General features: G+C 41.2%; 1 protein-coding gene across 4 annotated transcripts in view; it reads left to right on the top strand.

The window, feature by feature from the left end:
* PRKDC (protein kinase, DNA-activated, catalytic subunit) overlaps nt 1–13963 on the top strand; it is a 189496-nt gene that overhangs the window by 55874 nt on the left and 119659 nt on the right. For all 4 annotated transcript variants that reach the window (XM_008000566.3, XM_008000564.3, XM_008000565.3 and 1 more), the window contains exons 27-32: nt 941–1167; nt 3262–3356; nt 5201–5300; nt 6468–6601; nt 10075–10323; nt 13262–13485. In XM_008000566.3, coding sequence (XP_007998757.3) covers nt 941–1167; nt 3262–3356; nt 5201–5300; nt 6468–6601; nt 10075–10323; nt 13262–13485 — 1029 coding nt within the window. The remainder of the gene's footprint in view (nt 1–940; nt 1168–3261; nt 3357–5200; nt 5301–6467; nt 6602–10074; nt 10324–13261; nt 13486–13963) is intronic.

The following is a 13963-nucleotide window of genomic DNA, read 5'->3' as shown; positions in this document are numbered from 1 at the left end:
TTTCTCCCTTTTGATCCTTGAAGGTAGATTAAGTAAGAGCTTCAGAAAGAAATCTGATAAGTAAAATGAGAAAGTTGAGGAAAGAAAAGGTAAAGAACTCAATAGCACAGCACTCAAGTGAAGGAGGGCTGTGGGTTTCCTGGTGAGAACTGCTGTTCCCTGCATCACCATATGGCGCCGGTGACCTCTGCTCTGAGAAGCAGGAAGCACCCTCTCCTCCCATTCCCGTGGCTTGTGTTACCTTTTTGGATTCTAATTACCTCTGCAAGAAAGGATTTGTGTATAGCAAATAACTGGAAGTGTTAGGCAGAACTCTTTTATTTCAGTGTTGAGTGTACATTTTCAAGTTAAACTTTTCCTTTATAGATCTGAGAGAGTATCATGACTAGAAGGAAACAAAGCATAAAGTAGAATACATCTTTGTGTGGTCGTTGGTCAAATGTCCATAGCTGTTTTCGGCAGGGCCTTTATGGGGGCTGCTCTTCATGTGTCCATAGGATTTTCCTTTATGGAGCAGTACAGTTTCTTTGGAACTTCTTACTCTCTAACTTCAATATGCAAAGCATCTCGAATGCTGTTATGGGGTAAAATCAACAATCAGAATTCCTCTGAAATTCTTAGGATATAGCCATTTTGTTTTTTTTCAGGGAAGGGAAAGATTGTTTTGTTATAATTAAAATTTTCTCTCCCTTCACGGCTTTTCAGTTTATTAATTTGTTTAAAAGAAAATGTTTTCATTATGTCACAAGGAAATAGTTATATAAGCCTAGATTCTGGATACACTATGGAGGTTGGTTTTACTAATGTTTATTTTTTTCTTGACTAGTGCTGTAAATTAATTTTTAACCTACTTTAGTTAGGCTTCGAAATAGACCAAGGGTATTCAGTTGTCAGTGGTTATAAAAATTAGTAAAATCAAGGTCTCTTTGTTTTGTTTCAGGATGGAATTGTGGACCCTGTTGACAGTACTTTAAGAGATTTTTGTGGTCGGTGTATTCGAGAATTCCTTAAATGGTCCATTAAGCAAATAACACCACAGCAGCAGGAGAAGAGTCCAGTAAACACCAAATCGCTTTTCAAGCGACTTTACAGCCTTGCGCTTCACCCTAATGCTTTCAAGAGGCTGGGAGCATCACTCGCCTTTAATAATATCTACAGGGAATTCAGGTTTGTAAAGCTACACCACAGGGAAGAAAAACTTGTGGTTTTGAAAAGTGACTTGGAGTTTCACTCTGTGTGTTCGTGTGTCATATATCCTGCATTTAGTAAGTAATTATATGCTGGATGCTGTGCTGTCTTCTGGAAATTAAAAAATGAATTAAAATTCAGTTTGCACTCCAGAAGCTTGGAAACTGCTGAGAAATGCATATAAACACCGTCTCAGCCATTTCGGAAATGCAACAAAAGACGTACATACAGGGGCTTTGGGTTTCTCAGAGGAAGAGTAGCTAATCCGGGGTGAGCAGATAAGCTGTGGCCTCTTGCTAGGGTTTATATTGGAAATGAGACTTAAAGGATAAATGGAAGTCAGTCAAGGCATTTTAGATCAAAGTTAGTGGGGTGGTGGGGGGTAGAGATGAGAAATAGGAAGGTGTCTGAGGCGATAAAAGCCTTTGAGGTTTGGAGGCAGGTGTTGTGAGGCTGGTGAGGAGGGCTCTGCCTGCAGTAGCAAGGAGCGTAGGTCACCTCTAGTGACAGAGGGTCTGTGGAATAGTGGGTGCAGGAAGAGATGCATTTAGATTTCCTCCTAAAATCCACTTGCTTGACAGCTGTGTAGAGGGTGGGTCTGAGTAGACTGAAGACTGGGACACCAGTGAAGAGGCCATTTCAGAGGTCCAAGAAAAAAGACAAGTGGTCACTGACCTAAGGTAGTGGTGTTCATTCATTCATCCAGCATTCCTTATTAGGAATATTGTGTACCACATTTACCTGTGTAACTTCACATCCTGCACATGTACCCCTGAACTTAAAAGTTGAAGGAAAAAAAAAATGATGTGCCAGGCCTGTGCCCATGTTGGAGGTATAACGATACAGCCCTTCATGAGGGTTACATTTCAGAAGTACATGTAGATAATAGCCACACAGGCAAATGAGCAGTTCTGCAGACACAAGGGACAGAGGCACTGGTGTGGAAACAGAGCGTGTGTTGCCTCTTTGGTTCATGTAGCTTTTTCTTGAGGAAGTATCTTTGAGAAGTATTTTAGGTTGTTTCATGGTTTTTCTTTGTTGTTGTTGTTGTTCTTTTGTTTTTGGAGATGGAGTCTTGCTCTGTCACCCAGGCTGGGGTGCAATGGCGTGATCTCGGCTTGCTGCAACCTCTGCTTCCCGGGTTCAAGCGATTTGCCTGCCTCAGTCTTCTGAGTAGCTGAGATTACAGGCGCCCACCACTACACCTGGCTAATTTTTGTATTTTTAGTAGAGACAGGGTTTCACCATGTTAGTCAGGCTGGTCTTGAACTCCTGACCTCAGGTGATCCCCGCCTCAGCCTCCCAAAATTCTGGGATTGCAGGTGTGAGCCACGCGCCTGTTTCATGTTTTAAAACACTGAGCCCTTTTATTCTTTTTTGTCTGAGACAGGGTCTTGCTCTGTTGCTCAGGCTGGAGTGCGGTGGCAGGATCATGACTTACTGCAGCCTCAACCTCATGAGCTCAAGTGGTCCTCCTGCCTCAGCCTCCCCGGTAGCTGGGACCACAGGTGTGCACCACTGCACCCAACTAATTTTTTTTTTTTTAATTATTTGTAGAGACAGGGTGTCACTTTGTTGCCCAGGCTGGTCTCGAACTCCAGGGCTCAAGTGATCTTTATAGGCATGCGCCACCACACGCAGCTGAGCCTTTAAAAAAAAAAAAAAAAAGGCCGGGCGCGGTGGCTCAAGCCTGTAATCCCAGCACTTTGGGAGGCCGAGACGGGCGGATCACGAGGTCAGGAGATCAAGACCATCCTGGCTAACCCGGTGAAACCCTGTCTCTACTAAAAAATACAAAAATCTAGCCGGGCGAGGTGGCGGGCGCCAGTAGTCCCAGCTACTCGGGAGTCTCGAGGCAGGAGAATGGCGTGAACCCGGGAGGCGGAGCTTGCAGTGAGCTGAGATCCGGCCACTGCACTCCAACCTGGGCGACAGAGCGAAACTCCGCCTCAAAAAAAAAAAAAAAAAAAAAAAAAATTAATTAATGTGTGCCTTCTTTAATTCCATTCCTTTTCTTTGTCCTTTCTGCTTTATTGTTTTCTTAGGCGAGGTTTCCTATTCTTTATTTTACAGGGAAGAAGAGTCTCTGGTGGAACAGTTTGTGTTTGAAGCCTTGGTGATATACATGGAGAGTCTGGCCTTAGCACATGCAGATGAGAAGTCCTTAGGTACATTTCGCTTCAGTGTTCTGTCTGCCTTACAGGTCTGAAAAGTTTCCCCAATGAGGAGTTAAGGCTCGTGTGATTCTCTTATAAGGCTTCCTCCCCTCCCCCCAGAGTTCTATAAATTAATAAATGTGAAGAGAAGATAAGCCCCTTCAGTGCCTCAAATCCAGCTTGTTAATGATTTTTTCATGCCCTCATTCTCTTTGACTCACCATATACTCCTGGTGGCCATTGAGCTTGACCCTGGTTGGTTGCAGATCCTGCCCAGGGCAGGGGAGACAACGAAGCCAGTCAGACACTATGATGCTATGATGTGATGACAGAACATGAAAATGTACAGATATGGTGCTGAAGAAGCTGGATGTGATAACCACAGAGATGTGGTCAGTGCTTCTGCACTCAACTCGTGATCATTTAGAAAGTAGAAAGTGGGTCTCATTACAGGACTGTGATAAAGTTGTTTCATCCATGATGAAGGAATATTATAAAGATACCAAGTCAGAAGTAGGCTAAAATAGCTAAGAGAGTAATAAATGATTATAATTAAATTCTATGCAAGAAGCTTTTAGGAACTACATAGAGTTGTTGAGCTAGAAGACTTCTTAACTCCCCGTTGGTCCTAGCACGTGATGTAGTTGGGGCACAGAGGCCCAGGCATGTCAGTGACTGAGAGGGCCACACAGCTGTGGCAGGACTCTATCACTGATGCAAGTCTTGACTTATTTTATTTTATTTTATCTTATTTTATATCTTATTTTATCTTATTTTATTTTGTTTGTTTATTTTTTGTGATGGGGTTTTCCTCCTGTCCCCCAGACCGGAGTGCAATGGTGCGATCTTAGCTCACTGCAACCTTCACTTCCTGGGTTCAAGTGATTCTCCTGCCTCAGCCTCCTGAGTAGCTGAGATTACAGGGGCCTGCCACCACGCCTGGCTAATTTTTGTATTTTTAGTAGAGATGTTTCTCCATGTTAGCCTGGCTAGTCTTTAACTCCTGACCTTATGTGATCCACCTGCCTCAGCCTCCCAAAATGCTGGGATTACAGGTGTGAGCCACTGCACCCGGCGACTTTGTTTATTTTTTAAAAAGACAAACTGAGCTCTGTTATCCTTCATGTTGATAGTCTACTGTGGGCAAAAATGTTTAAAATTTAGTCCTCATTGTCAAATAGCTTAAATTTGCTTTATCTAGATTTCCCATGTAGGTGAATTTTTTCAACAAGTGAAACTTTTTTTGTGATCACTGACATATTTAAAAAAACATAGAAAACTTTTTCTTGGTGACACAGGTCAAAATAAGATGTATAAGGCTCCTTTCCTAAATAATTCCAGACTTCTCTGGGTGACTTGACCATCTTACCTCTGTTGTCCTTCTCCAGAGGCTGTATTACTAAACGATACCATAGTTTATCCTCCGTAGGAAGGGAGGTCAAGGGACTTATACCCCTTTAAAATAGCCACAAATTGAAGTCCACAGGCTCTGGCCTGGTATGTGGGTTTTGTAATACCTGCAAGGTCTGTTCCATTTCAGGTCCATTAGGAGAAGCTGTGCTTTGGGTGGCTGAGGTGGTGGTGGTACAGTTTCTAGTTAGGTGTGGCATTGCTTTGTGTGTGTGTGTGTGCATACCATGCTATCCTGCAGTCTTAAATACGGGTTTTGTGTTCATTTTTGAATATGAAATGTGAACCATTTATCTAAATTTATTGTTCTTAGGGATGAAAGCATTAAATCGATAGTAAAATTACCTTTTCAGTTAAAAATTTAGGCCAACAAATTTATAATACAAATTTAATAATAATCAGCTATATATGCTTCTTTGGAAATATGTCTTTGTACTTGAGAACAGGTACAATTCAACAGTGTTGTGATGCCATTGATCACCTATGCCGCATCATTGAAAAGAAGCATGTTTCTTTAAACAAAGCAAAGAAACGACGTTTGCCACGGTAGGTGATCTTGCTTCCTTTTCCGTCTTTTCCCACAACATAAAACTAATTCTTAGCTAATAAAGGACAGCCTGGGATGGATCTGTGGAAGTATAAGGAATTACTTCCTAAACAAGGAATGTGTGGAAGTACGAAGAGTTCGTTTTCAAAAAACGTTAAAAAGCTTTGTGTTTGAAAATACTTGATTTAAGGGATAAGGTGTAAGGTATTTGATCTGGGTTAAGATAGTAGATACAAATTGAAAATTAGTTTTGTAATGGACGTTTTATTTAATATGCACTAATTTTGAATATGTTTTGATGTGGATGATTTGACTAGAATATGCATGAACCATTCAGTAAATTTTGAAGTGTATGAACTGAATGTTCAAATAGTAACATCTTGACAGACATGGAATTATAAAATTAGGAAATGAAACTGCTTAGAGCCAAGGCTGGGGTGTTGGCCAGTGGTTTCCAGTTTTTGCCCTTATTCCATCCCAGTGGTGTTGCTTTCTTCAGTAGGGTGAGTGCCCTCCATGAGCCCCTCCAGATCTCTGCAGGGTGTCTGGGGACGTCTATTGTCCATGATAGTGACTACCACTCTGGAGAAGCACAATTCTGTGTGTGAACTGGATTAATATTTTCTCTGTTGTTTTAAAGTTGATTCTTCCAGATTCTACTATTAACTTACGATATCGGTTTAATTCATTGGTTCTAACTTGAGCATGCATTAGAATTGCCTGGAGATCTAGTTAAAACACAGATCGCTGGGCTGGCCCCACCCTTAATTTCTGTGTACACCTGGGGTAGGGCCAGATAATTTGCATTTGTAACAAGTGCACAGGTAATGTTGGAACAGCTGTCCAGGGACCACACTTTGAGAAGCACTGCTTTACAAGGTACATTGCAAAGGAAACATGAAAATACTTAGTGCTGTTCTTTTAAGGAGAACTTTTTAATTTTTCCCCACATGAAAAAATGAACATGAGCAGCATTTAGGACCCCTTTCACCTATGTTATTTTGATTGCACTCTAATTATAATAAATTAAAAATAAGTTGAATGCCTTTTAGTGAGGTTTCTACATGTATCTGTGTGATAAAGATGAGTTTATGATTTCTAGAGCCTTGGTAGCTGAATGTTGCATGTTGGAGAGGGACTAATGACTGTATGCTGTCTCTCTGCAGAGGATTTCCACCTTCCACGTCATTGTGTTTACTGGATCTGGTCAAGTGGCTTTTAGCTCATTGTGGGAGGCCCCAGACAGAATGTCGACACAAATCCATTGAACTCTTTTATAAATTCGTTCCTTTATTGCCAGGTATGGTAATCTGTATGTCTTTAATTTTACTACAGTTTGCTTTATTATCCCATTTAAAAGAAGCAAAGAAGAATTGAGTAATTGGGTGATCATTGCAGTTAACATGATATTCAGTTAAGATTCAGAATCTTAACAGTTGATGAGTTAATGCAGTTCTATTTCAGCATGTGATTAATAAGAAATTGCCAGCATCCTAAGTCTGAATAATCTCAAATCATTATGATGTTAAAGGAAAGCAGTGAACCTGTGCTTTTCAGTAATTGCTAAACCATTAAACTGCTTACGGACTGAAATAATTTCTCAGGAATAAATGTGTTGTTCAGTTTTGTCCATTAAGTCCATACCCAGGTTTGATAGCTTGGGAGTGGGGAAGCTGTGCTCAGGACAGATCAGGTCCTGCCTTCCCCCATTGTGGGCTGTCACAGCCCCGTGCCATGCGTGGAGAGCGTCTCGGGTGAGATGGGTGTGCTGGTTCCTTGGCAAAAGTTGGAGTGGAGTTCTCTCTGGGCTTTTTCTTCACAGAACAAGAGGAAAAAAGTTACTTTATGTATTTCCGGGCTTCTAAAACTTAGAAGGACTCTAATTTTTGTTATACTATAGGATATATTAGAATGTTATATACTACATATTATATACTGTAGAGTATATAATATAGTATATATACATACTATAATTGAGTTCAATTATTTTATATATGCTATATAAAGTGTAAATTTACTGTACTATATCATTTTACATACATAATAGAAATGTGTATCTGTGTTTTAATTTAGATAATTGTTTAAAAAACATTAGCATTTAAAAAAAAATTTTTTTCCCCTCGAGACAGAGTCTTGCTCTGTCGCCCAGGCTAGAATGCAATGGCACCATCTTGGCTCACTACAGCCTCTGCGTCCTGGGTTCAAGCAATTCTCCTGCCTCAGCCTCCTGAGTAGCTGGGATTACAGGCGTGTGCTACCACGCCAGGCGAATTTTTGTATTTTTAGTAGAGACAGGGTTTCACTGTGTTGGCCAGTCTGGTCTCAAACTCCTGACCTTGTAATCTGCCAGCCTCTGCCTCCCAAAGTGCTGGGATTGCAGGCATGAGCCACCACGCCTGGCCTAGCATTTTCAATTTGCTTAATGTGTTTAGCTAACAGTTTTTTTTTTTTTTTTAAATATGTTAAGTCATTCTCACAGCAGCCTTGTGAAATTTCTCATTGAAGAGTAGACCAGTGGCTGGGGAAGGGCTGGAGGGCAGTGGGAGGCACTTTTCCTATATTTAGTAGAAACCGAGACCCTGATAGCGTGTTGGTAGAGCTGCTTATGGGCAGACCACTATCTCACATTGAGTCTGTGACTCTGGTAGTGCATGGGATTTCTTGTGTCCTCAGCTGTATTGACCACAGGCATTTCTAGTGCTATTCTCTTCTAAGTTGCCTATGATACGGACCTCATGTATTCTGGACTAAATAGAGTTCCACCTCTCAGAATTGATTTTGTTGGACAAAGGCTTCTAGGTAGTAGGTGAGCCTTGCCCTTCTTCCAACAGGTAATTTGTGTAACATTAAGGAGCCTTCCTTGATTTATCTCTTTTGTGGCCTTCCAGGGTGTAACCACCTTTCTCCTTTGGTATTTTATCCCCCAGTGGGTATTTTTGTTTTCTTTTATCTTTTTCCTTTTCAGTCTTAGAGACAAAGTCTCACTATGTTGTCCAGGCTAGACACAAACTTCTAGGCTCATGTGGTCCTCCTGTCTCAACTTCCTTAGTAGCTGGTACTGCAGGTGTGCAGCACCTGTTTGTTTTTAAGAGACAGGGTCTCACTCTTTTGCCCAGGCTAGGTTGCAGTGACATTATTATAGTTCACTGCAGCCATAAACTGAGCTTAAGTGATCCTCCTGCCTCAGCCTCATGAGTAGCTGGGAACACAGGCGTGGCTACCAGGCCTGGCTAATTTTAAAGTTTGTTTTATAGAGGTAGGGTCTTGGTATTAATATGTTGCCCAGGTTAGTCTTGAGTCCTGACCCCAAGCAGTCTTCCTGCCTTGGCTTCCCAAAGTGCTGGGATTACAGGTGTGAGCCATTGCATCTAGCTTCCTTTAGTTGTTTTTAAGTGTCTGTGTCAGGTGTCTCTTTAGCTCACTGTGTAGCAGCAGTCCTGGGTACATGAACACCCAGATCAGTAGGACTTGACAACAGGTGCAGGGTTGTCCCTCTGACGTGTGTCCAAGAGAGACAGCTCCTGGTGGCTTCTGAATACTGAGACTCAGTGTGGCCCAGGCCCAGAAACAGCAGGTCTTCAGTGGAGACCAAGGAAGAAGTAGGGCTGGGCAGGCTCCCCAACCCCAAGCGTGCTTGTCTGCGTCTTCAGCTTCTCTCTCTAGTTGTGATGTTCCCTTGGCTGCTCTCTCTCGATCTGCCTTTCTGTGTCCTTTCTATCATTTTCCTTCTGTTGCTCTTGAGGTAAAATTTAAATACCTTACTATTTATTTTTTGCTCATTATTATAGATTTCTTTGTCTCCTCTTAGTGAAAGTAACAGAACATTACAGAATATTCCTCCTCTTAATATACAAAATGTTCTCTCTCTTTTTTTTTTTTTTTTTTTTGAGACCGAGTCTCACTCTGTAGCTGAGGATGGAGTGCAGTGGCGTGATACTGGCTCACTGCAACCTCCCCTCGTTTAAGCAGTTCTCCTGCCTCAGCCTCCTGAGTAGCTGGGACCACAAGCGCGCACCGCCATGCCTGGATGATTTTTGTATTTTTAGTGGAGATGGGGTTTCACCATGTTGGCCAGGCTGGTCACGAACTCTTGACCTCAAGTGATCCGCCCGTCTCAGCCTCCCAAAGTGCTGGGATTACAGATCTGAGCCACCACCCCCAGCCGAATGTTCTCTTTTTAATACATCAGAGATAACGTTTTGAATTCTTCATTAGAGTCAGAATGATTTGACATTTTCGGTGCTACTGATTTCAGAGCATACAAAATGCAGTTTTATGTATTTGTCTTTTTAATTTAGAAGAAGTTTAATATTTAAAAGAAAATTTCTTGGAAAAAACAGCTTATTGGATTCTCTTATTTAACAAACGCTGCACTTATGTGTGGTAGATGTTATTCTAAGCACATGTTCAAATATTAACTCCTTTAATTCTGCTAATCTTTGTAACTGTCCAAGAGGTAGATATTATTGTTCTCATTTGCAAATGCTGTTTTGTGACTTAAAGGAATAATGATTTTTAAATAAAAAGGCAGGGGAAAGAGTATTAGTATGCAGCTACTCCAAATGGTGTCCAACTGTTTTTATAATGTTTAAGGAACCTGAAGAGAATGGCTGTGTTGGAAATACATTCTTGGAAGTTATTACAGTGAAACAAATTGAATGCATAGTAAAATGAAAAAAAATTGTCCCATATCATTTTGAAATTTTAGGTATGAAGATTAGATTAAAGAAATGTAGGTATGTGTGTGTATTTTAATTTTGTTTCTTTTTAAAGGCAACAGATCCCCTAATTTGTGGCTGAAAGATATTCTCAAGGAAGAAGGTGTCTCTTTTATCATCAACACCTTTGAAGGGGGTGGTTGTGGCCAGCCCTCAGGCATCCTGACCCAGCCCACCCTCTTGCACCTGCGGGGGCCATTCAGCCTGCAGACCACGCTGTGCTGGCTGGACCTGCTCCTGGCTGCGCTGGAGTGCTACAACACTTTCATTGGCGAGAGAATTGTGGGAGCGCTCCAGGTCCTGGGTAGGTCACCCTTGCCTCTTGCTGGTGTATGTCGTGCTGCCAGGGTCACCCTTGGCAGAGGCTCTGCCAGGTCAGAATCCCAGCGACATGACAATAGGTGCTGTGCGTCTGCCTTGCCCGTGCTTTCATGTCACCTCACCACGAGGGTTCCTTCCTTCAGACTTCAAAGTTGACAAATACAGTTTTTCTCATAGTTTTATATAATTGAAAAAGTTATACTTTCTGGTGTGTTGTAAATGTTGACATTTTAAATACACAAAACTGTTAGTATTACTTTAAAAAAATGTATTCCATGAACAATAAATACTGTAGCAGTTTTATATACAGCATCATTGGCTTTAAAATATAACTGCTTTATTGGAAATTTTGCAGAGTCCCTGAATTCATATTATCATTTCATACCCTTGAAATGATTTTATCCTAAAGTATTAAGTTTTTTTGCTTTTTACTATATCCCTATCTATGTCTTTTTAATGAAAAGATGTGTATGTTTAAAGATTCCTTGGCTGGGCGCAGTGGCTCTCTCCTGTAATCCCAGGACTTTGGGAAGCCAAGGCAGGAGGATCACATGAGCCCAGGAGTTTGAGACCAGCCTGGGCAACACGGCGAGACACTATCTCTACAAAAAATACAAAAGTTAGTCAGGCGTGGTGATGCACAGCTGTGATCCCATCTACTAGGGAGTCTGAAGTGGGAGGATCGCTTGAGCCTGGAAGGTTGAGGCTATAGTGAACCGTGATTGTGCCACTGTATTCTGGCCTGGGCAATAGTGTGAGACCCTGTCTCAAAAAAAATTTTTTTTCTGTGTTATGATTACATTTATTATTAGTGCACATTACATTTTTTACTGCCACAACAAATATAAAAATTTTGATAATTGTTGCATATAAACTGTAAAATTATGTGGTTGGAATTCTATTTTTGTATGTATAGATTTTAGTATTAAAAAAACTTGTTCATGGCTGGACGTGGTGACTCACACCTGTAATCCCAGCACTTTGGGAGGCCGAGGCAGACACATCACCTGAAGTCAGGAGTTTGAAACCAGTCTGGCCAACATGGAGAAACCCCATATCTACTAAAAATACAAAAATTAGCCAGGCGTGGTGGCAGGTCCCTGTTAATCCCAGCTACTTGGGAGGCTGAGGCACAAGAAACGTTTGAACCCTGGAGGCGGAGGTTGCAGTGAGCCGAGATCACACCAGTGCACTCCAGTGACTCTGTCTCAGAAAATAAAACAAAACAAACTTGTTCACATAAATAAGTGCCATATTTGATTTATTCTAAAATGTACATTTTCCCATATTTAACAGATCCATGGTTGCAGTGTGTCTTACAATCCAATATTCTGTTGGATTCAAGGATACCTGGTTTTTGAGAATAATTCTTTTTTTTTTTTTGAAACGGAGTCTCTATCGCCCAGACTGGAATGCAATGGCATGATCTCGGCTCACTACAAGCTCCGCATCCCGGGATCATGCCATTCTCCTGCCTCAGCCTCCCGAGTAGCTGGGACTACAGGTGCCCACCACTGCACCCAGCTAATTTTTTGTATTTTTAGTAGAGTCGGGGTTTCACTGTGTTAGTCAGGATGGTCTTGATCTCCTGACCTTGTGATCCGCCCACCTTGGCCTCCCAAAGTGCTGGGATTACAGGCGGGAGCCACGGCGCCTGGCTGAAAGTAATTCTTAATGTAAGTTATCTCAGTTCTTGGAATACATCAAAATGCATGTTATCAAAATTATTTTTAATGAGATCAGTTGACAGTTTGACTTTCCTTAAATTATATTGGAAACAAAGAATTAGAAACTGTGAGACTTACAAAAAGGCTTTTTTTTTTTTGAGAGGGAGTCTGGCTCTGTTGCCCAGGCTGGAGTGCAGTGGCCGGATCTCAGCTCACTGCAAGCCCCGCCTCCCGGGTTCACGCCATTCTCCTGCCTCAGCCTCCCGAGTAGCTGGGAGTACAGGCGCTCGCCACCTCGCCCGGCTAATTTTTTTTGTATTTTAGTAGAGATGGGGTTTCACCGAGTTAGCCAGGATGGTCTCGATCTCCTGACCTCGTGATCCGCCCGTCTCGGCCTCCCAAAATGCTGGGATTACAGGCTTGAGCCACCGCGCCCGGCCGAGACTTACAAAAAGGCTTTCTTACTCAATCATTGCCTTTACTCTTTCAACAGTATACAAGTATTTTAAATTGTCCCTTGGTTCTCTGAAGGGCTGTGCACCTTGGAGTAATAAACTATAGTTAGACTGGAGAGAGGTGAGGGTGGGTCTGTCTTTCCTTAAGCAGGAGAGTCCTGATGAACAGTCTGAGAAGGGAAAGGAGAACCAGCTCCAGGGTGTTTTCAGACAAATGAGTTTTATGACAAAGCCCTTTTGAGGATGGATCTGAAAGTTGATTAAGATGACTAGTGCCCGTCCACACCTGCTTGAAGACTGCTCCATAATTTGTTTCTGTCCTTTGAAGAACAGGATTTTTTATTTTTTCATTATTAATAGCATTCATTATTAATAACAGTGCTAAAAAGAACATTCTTACAACCACATCTCTGCAATTCTGCAGTCATTTCATTAGGTTAAAATTTCAGTGCTGGATCAAAGCATAATGAGTTTTTAAACATTTGATAGAAATTGGCATGCGTATTTTTAAAAACTTGGTATGAATTGCCAAATCGCCTTTTAAAATGGTCATATTAATTTATCTTCTCACATGTAATGTTTGAGAATAAAGACCTGACCTTCCATCAGTGTGTCCTTTTGATATGAGAAGCAATAACTGCCACTTTATTCAGCTATTATTAAGCTATTTGTTTCTTTTGAAAAATTTTGAATTTTTACTGAACGTATGTCATACCTATACTTAGAGAAGCAATTTTATATTAATCTTAGTGGAGTTGAAAGGAAGCATATATTAATATTTTATTATAATTGCTTCTAGGTACTGAAGCCCAGTCTTCACTTTTGAAAGCAGTGGCTTTCTTTTTAGAAAGCATTGCCATGCATGACATTATAGCAGCAGAAAAGTGCTTTGGCACTGGGGCAGCAGGTGACAGACCAAGCCCCCAAGAGGGAGAAAGGTACAACTACAGCAAATGCACCGTTGTGGTCCGGATTATGGAGTTCACCACGACTCTGCTGAACACCTCCCCAGAAGGATGGAAGGTAGGCTGCTCTGTTAATTTGAGGTCAGTTTTTGTTACTAGAAAGCTGCTTCAAAGGTTTCTATTAGAAGGGATTTTGGCTTAAAAAAATTATTATGGTTATTATTATTATTATTTTTCGTCCTCTCGACCCAGCTTTTCCTGACTTTGGGAAGAACCAGGAAGAGAAGGCCAGGTTTTGGCTTTTCTAAAACTTTACATTCTCAGAAGAGTTATCTGTCAAAATAAATTTGTCAAGTTATTTTAGTTGACAAAAACTGTATTTATGTTATACAACATGATGTTTTGATATGGTTTGCCTTGTGGAATGCCTAAATCAAGCTAATTAACGTTTCTGTTACCTCACATATGTAACATTTTTTGTGATGAGAACTTTTAAATCTATTTTCTTAGCAATTTGCAAAATTACAATGCATCGTTAATAACTACAGTCATCGTGAACGATCTATCGAAAATCATGAAACTTTGCATGTCCTTCA

The sequence above is a fragment of the Chlorocebus sabaeus genome, chromosome 8 (genome assembly GCF_047675955.1).
Source record: "Chlorocebus sabaeus isolate Y175 chromosome 8, mChlSab1.0.hap1, whole genome shotgun sequence".
NCBI lineage: Eukaryota > Metazoa > Chordata > Mammalia > Primates > Cercopithecidae > Chlorocebus > Chlorocebus sabaeus.
This window is presented reverse-complemented; position numbering and strand designations above follow the sequence as displayed.